Raw genomic sequence first — 20,696 nt, 5'->3', positions numbered from 1 at the left:
AGGAGAGTGCAAGATTCCTTCTGTAGAGCTCTTGTGGAGGGATTTGGTATGTTCTTATGCCATTTTGTTGTAGTAGATCCTGTTGTCAGGTTTGCCTTCTGTTTTCGGTACCCAGTTGAAGAGCACTTGTGACCCTAGAGGTTTCTTGGTTAAAAAAAAAAAAAAAAAGAATTGGCATGGGAGTATTGATGAGGAGAGCTATGGAAAGAGTACTGTGGACTCATAGGTACAACTCTAACTGCATTCTGTAGAAGAGATAGGAAAGATTATGGCCTTTTTGTGGTGTGGAAACAAGAGATGCGTAGCTGGTTTAGATTTTCATTTGATCTGTGGAAAGAAGCATATTTTTCTTAGAGCAAGAGGAAGAGAAATGGATAGCTGGGAATGGTACAGCTTGTGTGGGGAAAATGGATATAAAATTAAAATGATGAAGTGCACAGCAGAGCTAATAGCTTAATAAGTGATGTCTGAATAATGGGGAAAAAGAGAGTTTCTACCTACAAAGGACTCTTCTGTTTGGAATATGCAGTGACAAGGCATTCAGTGACTGAAACATCAAACTTCATTGTCACCAAATTTGTATACTGAAGGAATGGAAAGGTGTAAAGACACATAACTTCCAGAGGATTGTGAGAATGACTTGACTGTGCATGTCAATCTGCAGATAAGAAATGACACGTGCACAGCGTAGGTTTGCAGAGGAGGTCTGCTGTTCACAGATGGAATTTAAATGCTTTAGTTTTTATTGTTAAATAATTATTTATGCATGTTGTAAGTATAAAGGTAGGACTTAAACATTTTTTTTTGTGAAATTTAGAAGTTAATTTCAAGTTCAATCAGTATTTTTATTTGTAACCGTATGAACAAAGCATTGCATTTGTTGTTACCATAACCTTTCTAGGTAAATATCATGTTTCAAGCCAAGGCATTTAGCCATCAGTATCAAAATAGTGTAACTGACTGAAGAAATAGGAAGAACTTTGTCCAGTTTCTGTTACTGGGTTAGTGTATGTAGTATTTCTGTATCTCTTTACCAAACATTTTATACTTTACATTAATGTGAGCACTGTGCCTTGATGAAGTCTTCTCAGCGGTCTGTGATAAACCCTTTGAATGGCTTCCTGATTGTTATATTGCAAGTATATGTATTATACAGTAGAAATACCTAGTTTAATTTTATAATGCAAGCCCTCAAAATCTGCAGGTAATTATATAAAGCTGTATAATTTACTTTTCAGTATTTCAGGGATGCATGACTTTCTTTCAGTATGAGTAGATTTTATTTTAAATAAAAGCTTCTTGCCATTTTATTCACTAGCCTTCACTGTTAGACAAAATAGGGAAATACAGAGGTAAAGTACTTCAGCTAAAAGTAAATAGATTCTGTGGTAATCACCACAGAATCCTCTTTTAAAAATGCTTCATTCAGTGTGTGTAGGAGTGTAGGCATCATATAAAAGTAGGGGTCAGCTAATATCTGAGCAATGCACACTTTCTCTATTTTAAGTTACTGTCTCAGGCTGGAATTATCTTATTGGCTGCTTTCTAGGGGGAGAATTGTTGGGCCATTGTATTACTGCTTTATTGTAGAAGAATCTAATGTTAAGAAATGACATGCACTGAAAACAGGAGAAATTGAATTAACTCATGTTATTTACTGGGGGAAGAAAACACCAACAGTGATACTGAGAATTTCAGCCTTAGTGCTATAGGCATTAACTTCCTTACACAGTAGATTTTCCGTTAATGACTGTGTGGCATTCCTTGCAACTTTACAGGGTAATAGGTATACTATGTACAAACAGTGCTGGTTTGCATGCGAGAGATCAGGGATTTCAAGTAGTTAAGTATTACTGACCAAGGAAGAGGAAACAAAAGTGCACTGCAGGAGGTGTTTTGTGACACATCCCAGCTGGGACTGCTTTGCTTCTCAGCTGTTAATCTTTGCTTGCTAAGCAGATTGTAAACTTTGATTTGGAAAAGAGTCAAGGAACTCACGCTTTTAAGGTGGCCTTCCCATCTGTGTTTCTCTTCAGAAATGAATTTCTTGTATCAGTTAAATTTAGCTGTAAAAAAAAAAAATCACTATAACGGTGATTGATAACAATTGTATTTCTGCGTCAGTGATGCGAGGACTTGGAATGGAATCTCCTGAAGGAATTAGGAAGAGAGGTGGTTATGCCCTCAGGACTGTCAGTTCTAGAGATGTTTACTTATTTGTGTTTTAATCAGCTGTAGTGCTGTATATAAACTGACAGATTTTATAGGCATGGTGTTTTTTTTATATTGCTGTTTTCTACTATTCCCACATCTTCAGTTTTAAATTCATATCTGGTTCTCCCACTGTCCTGTACCCAACGTGGAAGTGGGAGCAGCAGAACTACAGGAGGCTTTGAAAGGTGCTGAGAAGATGGCCTTTATGGGCTGCGAGGAGCAAGCAGAGTAGGGCTTTGCAGCCTCCAAAAGAGAGGGCTCAGTGGTTGTGTGAGAGGGATCTGTAAAATTTCTTCAGGAAACCTTCCATGGGAAAATCAATTGATCAATCAGTTGATGTGAGGAGGAGAGTAGATTATTATGTTACGGATTCAAAATGAACATAAGGAGGTGATATTCTTATAGGTAGTTAGCCTGAGGAATTCTTTACTATAAGGTGTTACGGATTCTGGAAACTTCCACGTGCAGGCTCTTGACAGAATCATCCTAAAAAAGAACCGTAGTGAAGAAACAGGACCAACTAACCACCACCAACAACGAAAAACAACCCCCAAAACCCAACGAGGGCTGTGAATTCTGTAGATTATCTGGTTCATGAGGTCTTTGATCCACAAATAGTTGAAGACCGGGAGAGTGTTCAGGGAGATTGTGCTGTGATTTCAGCTCTTACATGCTTCCATGTAAATCTCATTGACAGTAGTTGATAACAGGATAGCAGGTAGATGAACTTCATTCAGCATAGAAGTAGTTAGATTCATATGTAGTCATCTTCCTCATTTGTAAAGTGAGAATGAATTTGTCACATTTACTACTATTCCTAAATCTTCTTCCTTATCATTCTTTCAGTGTACCAAGAGTGAGTTCCTTCTAGCAAAATAGAAATAAAAGTGAAAGAGAAAAACATGAGGTTTTAATTTCAGACTTAAAAGTTCCTGTCAAGGAACCTTTCAAACAAAAAAATTTCCTACATATGTAAAAAAATAAAAATAAAATAAAAATCGAGCAGCTTACCATTTTTGTAAGTATCAGACTAGTCCAGCTTATGTACATCATCTCTTTCTCTTAACAACAACAACAAAAAAGGGCCAAACAACCCTTCTTAAATAAAAAGATTTTATCTGGAAGAAAATGAGCATCTGTAACCAGAATTGTGTGTCTAAAGGCTTTTTTAAAGCTTTGCACAGAACATGTAGAACATATTTTGGATTTTCTTTGCCAAAACTAGCAAGGATTTTTTTTATTTTTTTTTCCCCTGCAACATGAATGCAGAGTAGACCTTCTGGAGGTCGCAGTCTGAAGTTTGTTTAGCTTTCCTGTAGTTAGCTTGCATTGGCCAGAAAGCTTCATGTGTCACATAGTTTCTCCTTTTTGATGTTGTTGTTTTGTTTTAACATATGTCACTTATTTTTTTTCAGTGTAAGTGTGGAATTGGAAGCTTTCTCCGTTTGCTTCTCAAAATGATTATTAGAGCACATGCAGTGTATAAAACTGACCCAATGCTTCTAGCTGCATGATGATTAGTAAGAAAAGTTATTTGAATTTCTACATATAAACCTCTGTGTTTATTTTTGTAGTATGGAATACCCAGAATAGAAAACATCCTCCTTGTTACCTATTCATAAGTGGTAGGCCTTTATCTCCTCATCTTCTTGTGACTGTCTTGCTCTGCATTTCCAGAACACAGGCTTGAGCTGTCCAACTACTGTGTAGTCTGAGATAAACATATCTTCAGGCTATTACCTGCTCTTCCAGTCTCCTTATTCTTCTCCGTTCAGCTATTCTTAGACCTCTTCTTTTAACCTTGATGCTTGTCTAATTCAAACCATTCAGCATGGAAATCTTAGTTGTGAGACAGAGCGCGTGTTCTAGAGGAACAATTTAGATCTGTAAGCTCAGCTGTGTTCTACAAAATAGGCAGAATTAATGGGTAGTCCTGCAATTATCTTGTGCTTCCTGGCAGTGTGTATATGGTTAGGAGAAGAAGCGTTCTGAATGAAGTGGATGAACCATTCTTTCCATGCAGGGTTGGCACCAGAGTTGATTTTTTGATTATAGAAGTTTTGAACCCCTGGTGCATTTTACTGCAAAGAGAAAAACTCAACACCTGTTTCTCTTCTGGAATGAATGCTGGAGAACTTAAATGAAAACAAATTATAGCCAAAGTAAACATGGCTGACTGAGAGAGGTGCTCTGGAAAGCAGAAAAAGAGCTAACAATATACTGATGAACAGAGTTAAAAGCTTAAAGAAAACAGAAGAATGTTTTAAATAGTTCATTTAAAATTATGACATTGGATAGGATAGTAGTAGGAATGTTAATTGGAATTGCCTTTAAGTGTAGGTCCCTAGTCCCGGCTCCCTGGAACAGAAATGAGTAAGTTACATTGCCCTTACTTTAGGCTGTTGCTTGCAGATCCAAGTGGAAAGAAATGTCAAGAAATTTTATGAGTGTTTATATGAGACAGTACAGTAACTTTATTCATTCCCTAATATCTATCATTTGCTTTTGCTCAGTGTGCTAAATGATTGTAAGGAAATTCTATTCCTTTAGTCTCAGTGGAAGATACAATGAGCTACTGCCGTGTCATTTGTTCTCTCTGAGGGTAGATTGAAAATGTCAATTAAGAAGATTGTGAATTACCACAAGAAAAATGTTTTTGGAAACATTGAGGATTGTGCCGGAAACCACGTATAGATCTTTTTAGAGTACTGTCAGTTATACTCTTTATGCAGAATAAACTGACATTACTGCAGGGAGGAATTGGTTCTGTACTGTCTCCTGTTGCATTTGAAGATTTCAAAGCCAAAAAAGAAAAGCCAAGCCTACCAAACAACAACAAAAATGCCAAAAGCAGGGAGGCATCGGGACAACAGGTTTACTTGATTTTTGGTGAATTATCCAAACGTGAAGATGACTAGTTCTCTGGCATTTAGCAAGGAGGGATCTGATTCAGAGAACTCATACAACAGTGAACTAATTGTTTTGTTGGTTGTTTTGTGGTTAATCAGTGGCTGTATTTGCAAAACTCTCAGTGCAGGGAAGGGAGTAGAGCTTGAGGTCACAGGTGAGGATGACCTCTGTTGAAGCAGTTCTCCCCTTGAGCACTCTCCCTTTCACCCACCCTTGTCTTCCAGGCAATGAGTGACAGGGAATTTTTGGAGCATTCTGAGCATGCATGGAGGCTGTGAATTTAGAGCCTCTTATGCAAGCGTGAGAAAGTAGAGCATAGCAGCCTCATTTGGGATGAGGGTTTAGGTAAGTCCTATTGTTTAGAATTTTGTGCCACTTCTCTAGATACAGAAAAGCTAACAAAAATTGCAAGTCCTGCTGAAATGTTCAGTGACCTGTGACTTAATTGAATCATAGGATGACTTGGGCTGGAGGAGACCTCAAAGATGATCTTGTTCCAACCCCACTGCCACGGGCAGGATTGCCTACTGCTAGATCAAGCACTAGATCAGGTTGCCTGGGATTGCATATATTAGGGAAATGTTCTCCTGTGAGAAAATATATTTAAATAATTGCAGTGGTTGTCTCTTAATTATGGCATTTTCTTGTGTGACAGACTAGTGACTGGCTCCTTCTCTGCTTTTGCTGTTAAATGGTGTTTTCTCTCCTAGGGTTTGGACGTGGCAGAGGGAGAGGAGCGGGGAGGTTTTCAGCCCAAGGCATGGGGTAAGAAACACACAGAGCACAGATTTTGGGGGGGATCAAGCTCAGCAGCAATATTGATTGCCACTGTATGTATTAATATTGCTGTATGTAGAGTAAATCAGCATGGATGCTAAAATTCACAGCTCTGTTAGATAATAAATTGATTATTTTAATCCAGTATTTCTAATTGGATGATCCGAATCTTAGTTTACTCAGTGTCAAACTTGAACTCATTTGTATCTATTGGTACCAGCCGCGTAGCACCTAGGAGGCTGAAAGTTCTCTGAAGTGGTTATTGTCCAAAGCCAATTTAAAAAGATTTGTTTCAGTGTAATGTGAAACATGTGAGCCCTAAATAAATCAGGAAGACTAGCCATTATAAACTTTCTCCTGTTTTTGAGCTTTCATGCTTCAGTTGTTTGGACATGCATGTACTCTAAAACAGAATCAATGGAAGTTGATGATTAGCCCTAAAAATTGTTTTCAGTTTTATCAGAATAACTTGATTCAGAGAAGCGTAGCCTCCACTACTTTCAATGTTTGCTTGAAATGATGTTTCATGTAACATCAGTGATGTCACAATGAACAGAAGGCTAGTTTTACTTCTCTAATAGTCCTTCTTGTTCATCGTCTTGATGATAAACTGGAAAGAAGTTTTTCTGAATTAGTCCTTTTCACCTGTAATAGGCATCTGTTTTTTGGCACTGGTGTCAGGAGTGCATTCTTAAATAATCTTAGTGATGTTCTGACTGCTGTCCTGCGCAAGTCTGTTGTTCTTGAAGTACACAATACTGCTTTCTCATCAGTCTGCCACTGAGAAACTATCAACTGAGAAAGGCTTAATGCTGACCGTGTAAACTGACGTGTTATAGGATGGGGAGGAGTAGACTTGTTGTTAACTGCTTTTTCAGGAATTCTTGTTTTGGTTCAGTTTCTCAACAATCTCCTCACTTTTTTTTCTTTCCCCCTCCTATTACTCCTTTTCTCTTTTCTCCCTTTTTTTTATCCGTGTCTGCTGATAGAGGAAAATTTTCATTTGGAAACCAAAATATCAAGATAAATATGTGGAAATCAAGATGTTAAATCTAACACAACTTCAGCTAAAAATAATGGCACTTGTGTTCAATGAATGACCCATGTATTCTCTTCCATTTCTCAACTTTTAAAACTCTAGGACATTTAACCCCGCAGACTATACGGAGTCTTCTGCCACTGATGGCTTTGGGACAAAATCAGAGATTTGGGAGACTGGTCAGAATGATGCAGATGATGGAACTGGTAAGATGCTTCCAGAAGTGGAAGGATTGGAATGAAGAGCTGTAGCAAATTGCAGTTAAAATAACCATTCTGTTAGTATTCAGTTAACTTGTGAAACTGTGAATACATCTCACCTGGCACAGGTATTAGTTCATAGCTTAACTGCTGTTAAATTGCATAGCATGTGCTGTAGCCCAAGTAACTGGTTAAATTGAGTGGAAGGTAATTGCAATTTTTTTGTTTGTTTAATACTAAGAATCCCTTCAGAGACAAAGGGATTTGAAGAGTTACTGGAAGAACCTTGTATGTGAAGAATTGTTTCGTTGTCTTAAGTACTGCTTAAGAGCTCACATAATTGTAGTTAAGAGCATAAGTACTACTAAAAGTGATTGGTTCACAGGCGTTGAGCCATAGGATCTGAATACCTAAGTGGAAGAATAAAGAAAGAAATGGAAGAACTGTTGATGAATATAAATCCACTTGGTGACACTGAGATGTCTTTGGAAGCCCCATCTATACAAGATAAGAACCTGAGCATATGAGTCTCTGGTATGGAGGACAGGTCTGATATCTGACACCTTTTGAAAATAAGTAATTACTAAAGCACGAGAGGGGGCACTTGAATGGAAGCCAAAAAGGCACTCTGCCTCCCTGAAGATAGAGGCATCCATATTTGTGTTTCTATCTGAAGTTTCAAGTATGAAATGTGCACTCCTGGCTAATGGCGAGAGACAGTACAGTCTGGAAAGAAACCACTTAACTGTGGTCTCTTGGTGATTCAGAACTGAAGAATGTGGCCTGTTTATCTATGATTTGGAAAAAAAAACAGAATGGATTGCTGCTTCCCATTTTCTGTGGCAGGAGATGAAGACAAAGGAAAGCCTGTGTCATGATGGAGAAATTCTTGTGTTATTATCCACACCTGGGAACTACTGACTGACAGAAGATCCTTTTGTGAAGTAAAATAACAAGAAAACACCACTCTAAACAAACAAATTAATTAAAAAAGAAATCAACAGCCAGGAAGGGTGACTTTTTTTGTTGAAGCTGGTTAAGATGATTTTTTTTTCATAACCCCTTTGTCACGTTTTGAAGGAAAAGACTGATACTGGAGGCCAGTGTTTTCTTTGTTGAGCATTGCAGGTGCAGCTTTGTAAACTTCATAAAAGCCATTTTTTCACTTAACCAGAGAAGCTAAAAGCAGGCTCATTGTTTAGGTGGGCTTATTGTGCAATTTCTTGTCACTCTTGACTGCTTGATAGTCCGGTGTCAGAGAGTGATGCTGAGTATTTTAATGGCTATTGAAAGGGAGCTCTTGTCAAACACGGCATCTTTTCAGGGACTTACTTTTTAAATGGTTTGGTACTATAGTGCAAACAGGAGCATGCCATTTACGTAATTCATGTTAGTTTTTCAATTAATTTACTGGATAAGTAGTTGGGCAGCTAATGACTTGAAAATTCCTGTAAGAATACTAACACTAATATTTGCTACATGGTAGTGGAAGGCAGGGTGCATTGTCATAAGTATTGCAGAAGCAATAAGTTAACTGACTAAAGAAATACTCTAGAAAGGCACGTGGAAACTGGAACAGAGTTAAAAGATTCACTGGTTATTCATTGATGAGCACAGCTAGTAGGCTATGTTTTACAACTTGGACTTGTGTTCTGCTTCCTAAGTGAGCTTGGATATTTTGACCATCCTTGTAGCCAGTGTAGCTATTATATGCCTACTCTGTTTCCTGTTGTGGGCATCTCCTCGTTCTTCAGTAATGGAAGAATTTTACTTTGGTGTAATAGAGTGTTTGAGTGTGGCTAAACAGATGTCCAGAGTTCGTGAATCCATCTACTAGGGATTTGCTGCTAAGTAAATCAGTGGAAACTGAAAATGCACTAGCTTGTGTCTGCAGTTTTTTTAATACCACATCTGTTTTTGCTGTTAGGCCATACACACATCAGTGAGAACTGCACTGAATTTCAGCAAAGCAGATTAAGGCATATAATGGGAATTGGGGGAGCACGGTGAGAAGTTTCCTTGGCTTTGTTGGCTCCTACAGGGTATGAATGAGTGATTGTATGAGGGGAGTTTTCTGTAGTGTAGGAAATGTTCGTCAGTGTAGGGAGTTTCCTTCATAATAATTTGGTGAGTGGAAATTTAATGTAGTTTATTGTAAAAGTTCTTTATAGACACAAAGTACCTTTTTACTTCTAATCATCCTTTACTTTCAGTGAAAAGTTGCCATAGCTGACAAAACTATATACATCAGCTCAGGGAGAGAGTTTTATTCTATAAAGCTGCTTCGTTAGGCAAGTCCTTGGAATGTCAGGAAAGTCCCTGAGCCATTCTCTGTTGCCCCAAAACAAAATGAAATAAAACAAAAAACAACTTCAATAAAAGTAGGCTTTAAAATAGAATTATTTAGTTTTATCAAGAATGGAAGCACTTTGAACTGTGGTCCAGAAAGTGTGTTAAAGGATCATTAAAGAGGAGTCTGCAGCTGGGGTAGTAGTTTTAAAGCAAAAGTAGGAGTGCTGGGAAGGAAAGGAAGCTGGGGTGAAACATAGAAGCAGTAGAGATGTGGAGCTGGGAGCAGATTGGACAAAGTTGAGGTGTTGTTTTGGCTTGTTAATCATAAGTATTCTGTCTTTTTTTTTATTAGTTCCTCTTAGTCTATGGAGCTGTGGTGTTAATTACAAATCAGTAGTTCTAGTAATAAGGTAACAGTGTGGAAATTCTAACTACATGAATGATGAGGCATGTATTTGTATGGAGCAGTGGACTGGTAAATGTGAGATAAGCCCATATCTTCTTTCATCTGTGAAGAAGTAAACAAAATTAGCTCATTCTAGCTACGTGGGGAATTAAAAAGGAGATAGTGGGCAACTGCCTGGAGAAGCTAGACCAGTTTTGTGTATCAAAATGTTTTCTGAAGTCATCGTACTAATTTAAATCCTTTGTGAAATTCTGAGTCATTCTTCTTTTAAGTCAGTGCTGTGAGGGGATTAACTTCAAAATTTTCAGTCAAAAAGAAATACATGATTTGTTTCTGAAATGTAGTTTGTCCCATACATGCTCTCAAAGTGCTGTGGACCATCTTAACCAGAATCATTGCAGGTGTTGGAGGAATCTCAGCAGCCTGAGTAGGCATTGTTGTGTAATTTTATAGAAAGGGTAGCTGGTTCTCTGGATCTAAAACTTAATGTTGGTGGTTGAAGTAGAAAGAGAATAAAGGTTGAATCTTAATGGTTCATAACATTTTCTTGTAATTGTGTTGAAAGTAATTCAGCATCCTAATTTTACTAGAAGTAACATTCGAGGCAAAGAGAAGAGACAGGTGGAAGGAAACAAAATGACCAATGCTATTCCAAAAGGGAGTCTCCTTGAACAGTTTGATATTTCCTTAATGGCATGCTGAGTCTTTGTTCTCTTACTTTTTCTGATATACCTGGCAATGGGAGATCTCAAACAACAAATAGCTTCAATGCTTAAAAATAAATTAGGATGGAGGTGCTCGCTTCTCAAAGTAGACTGTAAAAATCCATTCTGGTGGCTTACTGATCATAGGATGGTTTTGGTTGAAAGAGACTTTAAACATCTAGTTCTAATCCCTCCTACTGTGGGCATGATTAGCTTTACAACTTCTTAAGATAACCATGTTCCCACTTCCAGAGAAAATGGCTCTTCAGTGCACTTCCCCTTTGTTTACGACTACATTGTGCTGTTTACCTTCAGAAAGATGGAGTTGGAGGTACTGATGTTATTTTTGATAGCGTTTCATAAATCTCACAGAAAAATTTCATCTCATCTTGGTTATGAACAGCCTTAAATGACTCTGAAACTGAAGAACGACAACAAAGAAAAATTAAATTATAGTTTATCTGTCCAAGGAATAGAAGGGAATTGAAAGTTGCAAGAAAGTTGTTTATTTAGGACTGCAGTAGAAGTCAGGAGGAACAATTCAAGGAATCCTCCAGGTCTTTCTAGAACGTGGAAGCAATGGAGAAGAGGAGGATTTGTACAGAAGTTTGAGATAAACCAAGATACAATAACTTGGGGGCCAGTACATGTATTTGGCTGATAATTCAAAAAAGAAGAAAAGAATGTCACAGGAAGTGAGGAATTGGAGGAAAATAGTTGAAGTTGTACCAAAACCCTATGTTACACTTCTTGGCTTTATGAATTTCTAGAACTGAACTTGTTGCAGCAGTGAATGTGAAGTGGTCACAGATGGAAGTGTAAGCTGCTGTTGATATGTCAGAGATCTTTGAAAACAAAGCGTAATTTCAGTGGAAAATAGAACTGTTGCATATAAATGCTTTGCAAAGCATGGGGATAAAGGTTATGAAAAGAATATATGGAGTTATAGTCTTACCAAGGTGGATTATGAATGAAAAGGCAATTGTTACACTTGTGACAAGAATACTGAATCCTGTCAATACCACACAACTGTTAGCAATATGGATTAAATTCAGAGAACAACTGTAAACAGAGGCTGGAAGGTTGACTTTGGAACATGGAATGTTAATATGTGACAGTAACAAACTTGTCCTGGTACAATTGATTAAAATAATGAAGGGTTGTGTTGAATATTTGGGAAAAGCAAATGCAGAGAAATGTGGTCATCACTAGAAGCAATGTGGAACGTTAGGGAAACATCTCAGGTATTGTTCCAAACAGCTCCCGTCTCTCAAAGGTGTGTGAGGGTAACACAAGAGTGGAGTATGCTCTGTCAAGGCTTTTGTTTGTTTTAGCTGACTGAGCTCCATTGTTGGATTTCTGGCAGTAGCGCTGAGTGTTCATCTTACATAGAGATGAGTCTTGCTCTGGCCAATGTGAGATAAATACAGGCAGGACAAATATAGGGATGAATTCGTTTAAAGAAAATAAACAACAAAGAGACTCTGTTCTGGTCAGGAGAAGGGAGAACAGGATCAACTTTCTCTAAAGATTACTGCTTACAGGGCTTTGCCTCCTTTCCAAGATTTCTGTGGAAATGTGAGTTGGTCTAGTAATTTGAGGTATGGTAATAATTTTGGTGTACTGTCCTATGATCATTAGTTATTTTTCAAGTGCATCAATATTTTGCAGTAAGAAAAAAAATCCCCTAATTAGCTGTTTAGTGAAAAGAAGAGCAAGAGGTGTTTCAGGCAGTCTTGTATTGCTCCATGGAGCCAACACAGAATGGATGTTACCTTGTTCCGGACCTGCCAAATAATTCTGGATTCACAGGTCCCTTGGTGACGTGTGTGTAACTCCCTATGGTTGGCCTGCTCCTAACATGGGATTAGTGCCATTCTGCCCTGCTCTGGCGTGGGTGCTGCTTGCTCAAAGCCTACCAAAGACTATACTGATATAGTGAGTGGCTTCATTAGTGTAAGTGGGGTTTGATGCTGTCTTCAAGGGGCTTTGTTTTGGAAAGAATTTATCTCCAGGGGTTCCTAGTTTTACATGTGATTAAGGTAGAAATTCTTTTGCTTTTGTGCTTCATCAAAGGTGATGGTACCTGAAACTTTACTGCTGTGTTTTGTTGGCTTGTGTCTATGCAGTTAAAGTGAAGACTCAAACTGTTGCTGATTTCCTCTTCTCTGTGCTTATGCTGGTGGGCAAGGCCCTCAGTCTGTTCATCACTCTTGCATATCTGGGTCTGCTGTTGCCTAGGGGAGAAAGTAGGTTTCTAGTGATCCTGTAGGATCATTTAGTTCAGTTTGGCCTTTGCTGCACGCCACAGATTGGGCACTGTGCTCTGATGTTTGCCAAAGTTCTGCTGGGAAGAAATGTTTTGCAGCTATGGTGGAAGCTTATTGACTTTTCTGCTGCCATTATATCTTTATATGTTTTAAGATAAAAATCCCCTTGTAAGAAGTGGTATGTGTTGTTCTGACCTAAGGAGAGTGTAGAGAGGAGCCCGTAGAGGCATAGCTTGGGTTTTGAATTTGTTTGTCAAAAATAGGATTATGAATGCTAGAGCAGGTGTTCTGGTTGTATTTTGGTTGTATGGATTTGTTTGTGGAACTGGGAGAGCCCATGGAGGGATTGAGTAACCTCTCCTTGTCACCAGGGACAGGTGTAGGAGGAAGTTCTTGCCAACATTTTAGTATTTTATCACTGGTTGCAGACATGCATTTGTGCAAACTGTCCACTACCATAGTGGCTAGGAGATTCCTGAAATCATACAGTGAAGTTTAAAAGAAGCAGAAAAACAAACATCTCCCAAATTTTTTAATCTGCAGACCAATTTTCTATGGCTTCTCATGTTTCCAACCAACATCCCTTCACTTTGTGTTTCTACTAATAATCAAAACAAGATTGTTTGTAATACAGAAGGGTTGATATGTGTAATTCAACTTGCAGATTCTAACTGCTTTTTTTTTTCCTTCCCCAAACTGTAATAGGTGCATGGAAAAATTCAATAGAAGAATGGACAGCAGAAGATTGGAATGAAGATGTAAGTGTACCTTCTTGGATAGATAGCATTCATTATTTATGTTTTCAGAGTCTCTGCATTGTTTTCAAAAACTAAATGTAATTAATTATTTCTTGTATTTTTGCAGTGACACTTCTTACAGTGTTTCCTGCTGTAATTCTGTTTTAAAAGACTATGTATTTAGATGAGCTTTAGTTTTAAGTAAAATTGAATCAAGAAATATTCTTTTATTTTGCTTGGTAGCCTATGTATGGATAATAAAATTTTAAGTTTCATCCCCAGTTAAGTATTAATGAATTATGGTTCCTTAATGCATAATAGTGATGGTTATTATCTGCATATTTCCACCTAATGTTGCGTAGGAATTTAAAAGCCATATTATCACAAGTCTTTATGTAATTATTTAAATGCTGAGGTTTACTTTACTATAAAGTTTACTCATTATTTGCTTGAAATGTGCATAATTATTCCAATCGTTTATCGTCATGTTTGGAATATTGGCAGGAGATAGTAATGTGCTGAAGTTAGCGCTTAATTTCTTCATTTATGTTGTTTCATCATGCTGTGCTGTCTGAAGCACTGTAGCAGTCTTTGTTCTTTAGTAGGTAAGAGACACTTCTTCATGCCTGAAAAATATTTGGCATATTTGTCATTTAACATTTGTAATTATGAGTTTACAGTGTATTGTATTAAAGCCTAGGCAGCTCAAAAAACAAATGAGGTTGCAAGAAATAAGGAGAGAAAACTTTACTGTTTAATTAGTTTTTCATCTTTTATAGAAGCATCTTCTATCAATTATCTCAAAATTATTTTCAGATGCGTTCCATTTACCTCCTTCTGTAGTGTGTTATGCCAGTATTATCCCTGGGAATGTGTGAACAGGTCGTTAACAGATAGGAGAACTCCTTACTCCTTGCTGTGTCTTTTGAGGAAAGTTAGAAGAATTCTAAGATGTTACCTAGTTCTAGCCTCTTTGTATCAGTTACTGCTATCAAGTGCTGTGTTCTTGGTTTTTTTTGTTTTTTTTTTTTTTTAATCTGTCCCCTTTTTCTTCAGTATATGCTAGTGGTGGGCTAAAGATAGTGAAAAATTCTGGCTTTGTTTCTCTACCCTATTTGGCACTGGTACAATGCAGCATTTGTAGTACAGGAAAAACACTGAGCAATGCTCCCTAGGGATAGATATTTCTTTGTTATTAAACCTGAGTAGTTTGTATATGACTTTTGGAAGAGCTGCAGATGAAATCTCTAGCCTGTTGATAAATTTCATTAATTTTGGAATGCTGGAAGAATCCCTGTTACCTAGGAAAATTCATCATGTGATGTTGCTCAGAATGAATGAAATGTAGAGCTGTGGTCAAATGGGGAAAAATTAAGGGTGCTGGTTATTTAAAATAAAAAAAAAAAGCGAAAAATACAGTTTGTGCTATTTTTTATTTACCTATGATTCTATAATTGTTCATTTATGAAAAATAAGTCTATTTCAAATAAAACTAATCTTGATCTTTAGGTAAATTACAAGTTAACTGTGAAGATGAAGTATTTCCTTAAAGGAGATTTGAAATCAATGATAGTCATAAAATCAAAAGAAATAATCCCATGATGTGAGAAAAGCCATCAAGTAGGTTGTGATCTGTCTGATATTTTGACAAATAGTCTTTTGCAGCAGTATGTGAACTGAATGTGGACAATTTCTGGGAGAGCTACAGAGGAACCCAGTCATAGGTCAGATGTCATCTAGTGTCTTTATCAATGCTCTGGAAATGAAAAATAAAAATAAAATCACTAGAAATATGTTTGGAAAATTTGAAGTTTGAAGATTAGTGAATTAAAGTGAGCCTGTCATGGAGAAGTTTGTATTTCTGCTAGACTTGACCTTCTCAAATAAAAAATGTTTTAATATAGCTAAGTAGCAAAGTGCTCCACCTACTTTTTTTTTTTTAAATAAGAATAGAATCAAGGTTGGAAAAGACCTCCAAGATCGTCCAATCCAACCATCCACCTACCACCACCATTTCCCCACTACACCATGTCCCCTGGTACAACATCTAAATGTTACTTGGACACCTCCAGGGACAGTGACTCCACCACCTCTTGGGCAGCCCGTTCCAGTGCCTGACCATTCTTTCATAGAAGAAATATTTCCTGGCGCAACCTGGGGCCATTCCCTCTTGTCCTGTTGCTAGTTACGCAGGAGAAGAGGCCAATCCACACCTTCCCACAGTCTTCTTTCAGATAAGGCCTCCCCTGAGCCTCCTCTTCTCCAGACTGAACAATCCCAGCTCCCTCAGCCGCTCCTCATAAGGCCTGTGCTCCAGACCCCTCACCAGCTTTGTTTCCCTTCTCTGAACACGCTCCTGGGCCTTGATGTCCTCCTGTAGTGAGGGGCCCAAAACTGAACACAGAAATGAGTAAATGAGTAGGAGTAGAAATGAATAGAAATAAAGAATTCTAGGAATATCTCCGGAACAGAGGGCTGTTTCCTGGAAAGCAGCAACTGAAAATATTTTAGTGTTGTAGCGGATGATGGAAGAAAAAAAGAGCAGCACATTATGATTTCTTACAGGGCTGATTCTATTACCAGCAACAACAAAAGCTCCTGTAGTCTTTTTGCCTGTACGCACTCTTCCTGGTCTCTTAGTCACTCTTGATTTTTATTTCTATATGTGGACTTCTCAGAACTTAAGTGAATGTTGTACTTCAAAATCACTTATAGCTTTTAAAAGGCAGGAACTGTGCAAAATAGCTGAAAATTAAAGGGTAGAAGACGTCTTAGAGTGAGATTTTAGAATTTATTTGGCATAGTTTACCGAATCTAAAGAAGTTACTTGATTAGCTTTTATTGGGTTCTATTTATAGTCTAGAAGAAAAGGCATAAATGTGTAATTAGATAGTTCTAGCAGTGTGACTAATAATTGAAAATATCAAGGAAGCTGATGTGTATGCTATCTGCAGACAAAGACCAGGTGCTTTTCTGAAGAATATTTTTGTTCAAGTTTCTGTTCTCTAGTCAGCTATAAGTTGCATTTCAGTATATGAACATGTGAGTGAAATTCAATGTTGTATAACATGAGTAGAATTAAATTTTTCTGATCTAATTGTCCTGTTGGGTATTTATTTTTGATAAAGTTACAACTAAGTAGGTTGTCAGCATGATGTTAAATAGAGTGGAAACTGCTTGCGGTGAAAATAGGAGATTCTTTTTTGTCAACGAGGCATTCAGGACATGACAGTGTCCTGAAGTATGAGACAAATTTTGAGATATTGTGGGCAGCTCTGGGTTTTCCTATTAAATCTGTGATCGTATTCTCCTGGCAAGAGTAAATAGTTTAAGTATAGAAACAATCAAAAGGGGAAAAATGGAATATGTACAAATATCTTTAAAGAGACAATGATTTTCTGCATCAAATCAGTGCTCTTTGCTTTTATTTGAAACATCAATACTTTAAAACAGACTAGTTGGTTTGTTTTTAGTGATAGTTTCTTTTTCTAGGAAGCAGAACAAGAGCTTGCTTCAATTTCTTTAACTTCGGTACAAAACAGTAATGAGATTTAATTATTTCTGGTCTGTTGAGGCTGGGTTTTCATAAGTGTGCTCAAGTATATTTTCTTATTCCTATTGCATATCAGCTGTCCATAGGAGTTGTTAGCTAATTCTTAAATGTGTTGTCTGCTTGATGGCTGGAGAATGGGTTTACCATAGCAACAAAGGCAGATAAGCACAGACATTTCACTGCAGATGGAGGAAATGCCCTGGTGAAGTTGCCATATGTGAATAGCTCATGACCCTTAATTCCCTTCTGGGAAGCTGCCATTGCCCTGTTGAAAGACTTTTAAGTGCGGTGTATGGTGAGCGTAAATATTTTAGTTAAAGGTAATTATACTACCGCTAGTAGATGTATAATACATTTGTGTAATGAAAGAAAACCTTTTTCAACTGCTGCAGAAAGTCTGTATTTCAACAAATGCCAATATTCCTACAGACTTCAGAATTAATTGCTTGATTTAAGTATGTGGCAGTTAGTTTGCTGCAGGGACAGTATGTGGGATAAATTTAAATGCAGTAGAACTGGTAACTGGAGACTTGGCAGATGTTTTGCATGGTGGTTTACTTGTAGAGAACATTTCCTCCCTTATACTCTGTGCATGACTCCTGAATTTGCTTAGTTTTCAGGTTTCATCAGTGTTTTGGCTACAGTTGGTCTTATCCTGGGTTATGTGGGCATGGGAAACTTTTGACACTGCACGGAATTTAGTATTTATCAGACAGACTGCAGATCATAGGCTGCTGCTCTGCCATTATCTGACCTCTTTATGCCATAAGATGCTGGAATCTCATAACACTGTAAAAAGTACAGTACGTGTTGTTCTAAAATAATACCTGAAGCAGGGAGAAGGCTAAACAATAGAGAAACAGCCTTTTAATAGCCTTGAAAGTTCCCTGTTAGTCTTGGTTAGTACAAAGATTTGCAGGCTGGTAGCTTTATGCATAGGATAGATTTGAAATGTGTTTCAGAAAGATGGGAATAAAATATATCTTATTGACTGCAAGGAAAAGGAAGGAAATGGAAGGAGGATCTGTGAGGTTTTTTTTTTAATCATGACACTGTGGGGTAGGTATGTGCCTGCAGTGTGTGAATCATTTGAATTTTGTCTCTGAGAGGTGAGTGATAGCTCCCACTCAGCCCTACTGCGTCCTTCTGAAATCAGCAGTGTTTTTTTAGGAGAATCCCAATCAGATTAACACAGGTATGGATATGCCTGCTTCCAGTAGAGCTGCCTGTGTGATGGCAGGTGAGAAAGGTTGATGTCTGTGATGCCCTTTAAATTGGGCTAGTGGCAATGTACGCAATTAAGGATGTGTAATGTCCTTTGAGCTGTATTCAAATGTCACATTCTAAAGGGATTCCTAATAACTTTCTGAATAGGTCAGTTATTCTTTAGGTTTAAAGCAAAGTTATACTTGAATAGTTAAGTGCGATTCTGTGCAAATCTAATTTAAAACATGATGATTACATATGCATATTTTTTTATCTCCTTAAACCTAATCTGTATTGGTTTAAGGTGTGATCTGGTTGTAAGCGTTCCTGCCAATAGACATGAGTTAGCCCTATGAAGTTGTAGCTATCCTGCTGTTATTTTTCTTTTACAAAAAACAAAAACTATTTAAAAAGAAAACAATACCCTCTTAATCCCCTAGAATGCCAAGCAACCAGCCCTCCTCTTCCCTGCTACCTGCTTAAGCGTCTGTCTTCGTTGTAACAGAGTGGTGAAAACAGTAAAGGCTTCTGCTGTGGATGGACTGACTGGCTGTACTAGTATAAACACTTCATTTTCCAATTCATGCTTGCGGAGCGATCAGCTTAAGATGTTAGTGCTTTCCTTAGCAAAACTGCCAAGAAGGAACCTCAAATGCTTAGCTCACTGTATACACTCAAGTGCAAACCTGTCTCCACTGGTGGTATGAGCTGAAGTAAGAAACAACAGGGTAGATGAACTGGAAACATGTACATGGAAACTGCAGTGTGTTAGAATTCTGTAACAGGATTTATAAGAGCTGTTCTGCAGAATCTGAAATTATATCTACATAAGGTATTTTTATGCTGATGATAGACCAGCTGTCACATTAATTGATTTCTACTTGTATATTCTTCAGTTGTTATTGCCCAAATTAGTGTAGGTACCTTGGTATATCATTGTGTGTGTTTGTGAGATGAAATTTCCTAACACTTTAATAAAATTGGTACTTGATTCTGTGGAAAAGAGTTTGCAGAAATTTTACTGCTTTTGTCTGTTACAGCTGCAACATACCTAGCTGTAGCAGTTGTTTGACATTTTCCTTTATTGGGAAGTACGTGACCAAGACAGAGTTTCTTCAAATGTTGCAGAAATGAAATGTGAACATGTGTGTGATTAAAATACTTTTTTTTAAATCTTCTTCAGCTTTCTGAAACAAAAGTCTTTACTGCTTCTTCTGTTCCAGCTGAGAATCATGTGACTCCTGGGCAAAGGTAAGCTCTTGCACATTTTTCCTGTATCTTAAAAAGCTCTTGGTGAAGCAGTATTAGATTGTATGTATTAAAGCAAATGATGGGTTGATGTAATGTGAGGATGGCCCCTGTCAGAGTTAGGTTAAGGTATATGCAAAACTCTTGCTGGCAGACAGTTGCTTCTGTGGGTTCCTGTGTTACCTATAGTTGACTATGGCTTTGGAGCTGAATCCACCAAATCCATGAGGATAACAACGAGAAGACTATCTTCTGCACAAAGACTAGTTGTAGGCAGAAATAAAAGTAACTCAGAAGAAAAGCTTTCTGCTGTTTAAAAGGAGGCACTGGCTTTGCTCTCCAGAAAATAGAAATCCTCCCCCTCTAGATTCAAAAAGTGCTCAGAATGCAGCACTTCAAATAATATTTTAACAGAAAAGCTTTAGTTAGCTAGAAGCTTTATTTCATGATAAGCAGGCTGTAGCAAAACTTATATATCCGTGTTAACCTGAAGAAGGCATAGCGTTGGTTGTTCTGGAGCTTATGTTCGTTTGCTTAAAGGTAATACACTTGCATGTTCATTGTTCTGATGTGAATATTATTCCAGTGTATTTCCCAAAACTTATGTTAGAAAATATTTTAGTTCATGACTTTAAGTTTGGTAATTTTTTTTACTTGCTAAAATAAATGTTTGGGCATTTAGAAATCTGTTGTAATGGAAGTGATAGAAGCAGCATATCAGCCCAAGCTTGCAGTGTGTTTAGGATAAACTTCAGGCAGAATTTTTGGAGTATGTTTCTTACATTGTTTGAATGCTTTACTTTTTCATGAGTAAACTTCTGTTGAGGTTAATAAGTTATGTTAAGTATAAGAAAACATGCTTCTTGTCCTGCTTATGTGTATGCAGTAGGGTAATTTTGGATATGTGCCTGCTATCTGAGAAACTTTTATTTTGGTGTTCTTGTGACTTTAGTCTTATCACACTTCCACTCAGTCTCTGTATTTGTGTCTTTACTATCCTCAAACCTAACTTATACAGAGGTTAGGACTTCGATCCCTTGCTCTTTTTAGAGGGATAGTGTGATATGCAATGTAGATAATTGATACATATGATGTGCTGAAAGGCAGGATCCATTCAAATGTGGTGTATCTTTTATAACT

General features: G+C 37.5%; 1 protein-coding gene across 9 annotated transcripts in view; it reads left to right on the top strand.

Moving 5' to 3' along the window:
• UBAP2 (ubiquitin associated protein 2) overlaps positions 1–20,696 on the top strand; it is a 91,700-nt gene that overhangs the window by 34,083 nt on the left and 36,921 nt on the right. For 8 of the 9 annotated variants that reach the window (XM_021380008.1, XM_021380006.1, XM_021380007.1 and 5 more), the window contains exons 7-10: positions 5,835–5,889; positions 7,043–7,146; positions 13,518–13,570; positions 19,492–19,559. In XM_021380008.1, the coding sequence (XP_021235683.1) occupies positions 5,835–5,889; positions 7,043–7,146; positions 13,518–13,570; positions 19,492–19,559 (280 nt within the window). The remainder of the gene's footprint in view (positions 1–5,834; positions 5,890–7,042; positions 7,147–13,517; positions 13,571–19,491; positions 19,560–20,696) is intronic. The other variant, XM_021380010.1, reaches the window with a different exon arrangement.

This window comes from Numida meleagris, chromosome Z (assembly GCF_002078875.1).
Source record: "Numida meleagris isolate 19003 breed g44 Domestic line chromosome Z, NumMel1.0, whole genome shotgun sequence".
NCBI classification, from domain to species: Eukaryota; Metazoa; Chordata; class Aves; order Galliformes; family Numididae; genus Numida; species Numida meleagris.
This window is presented reverse-complemented; position numbering and strand designations above follow the sequence as displayed.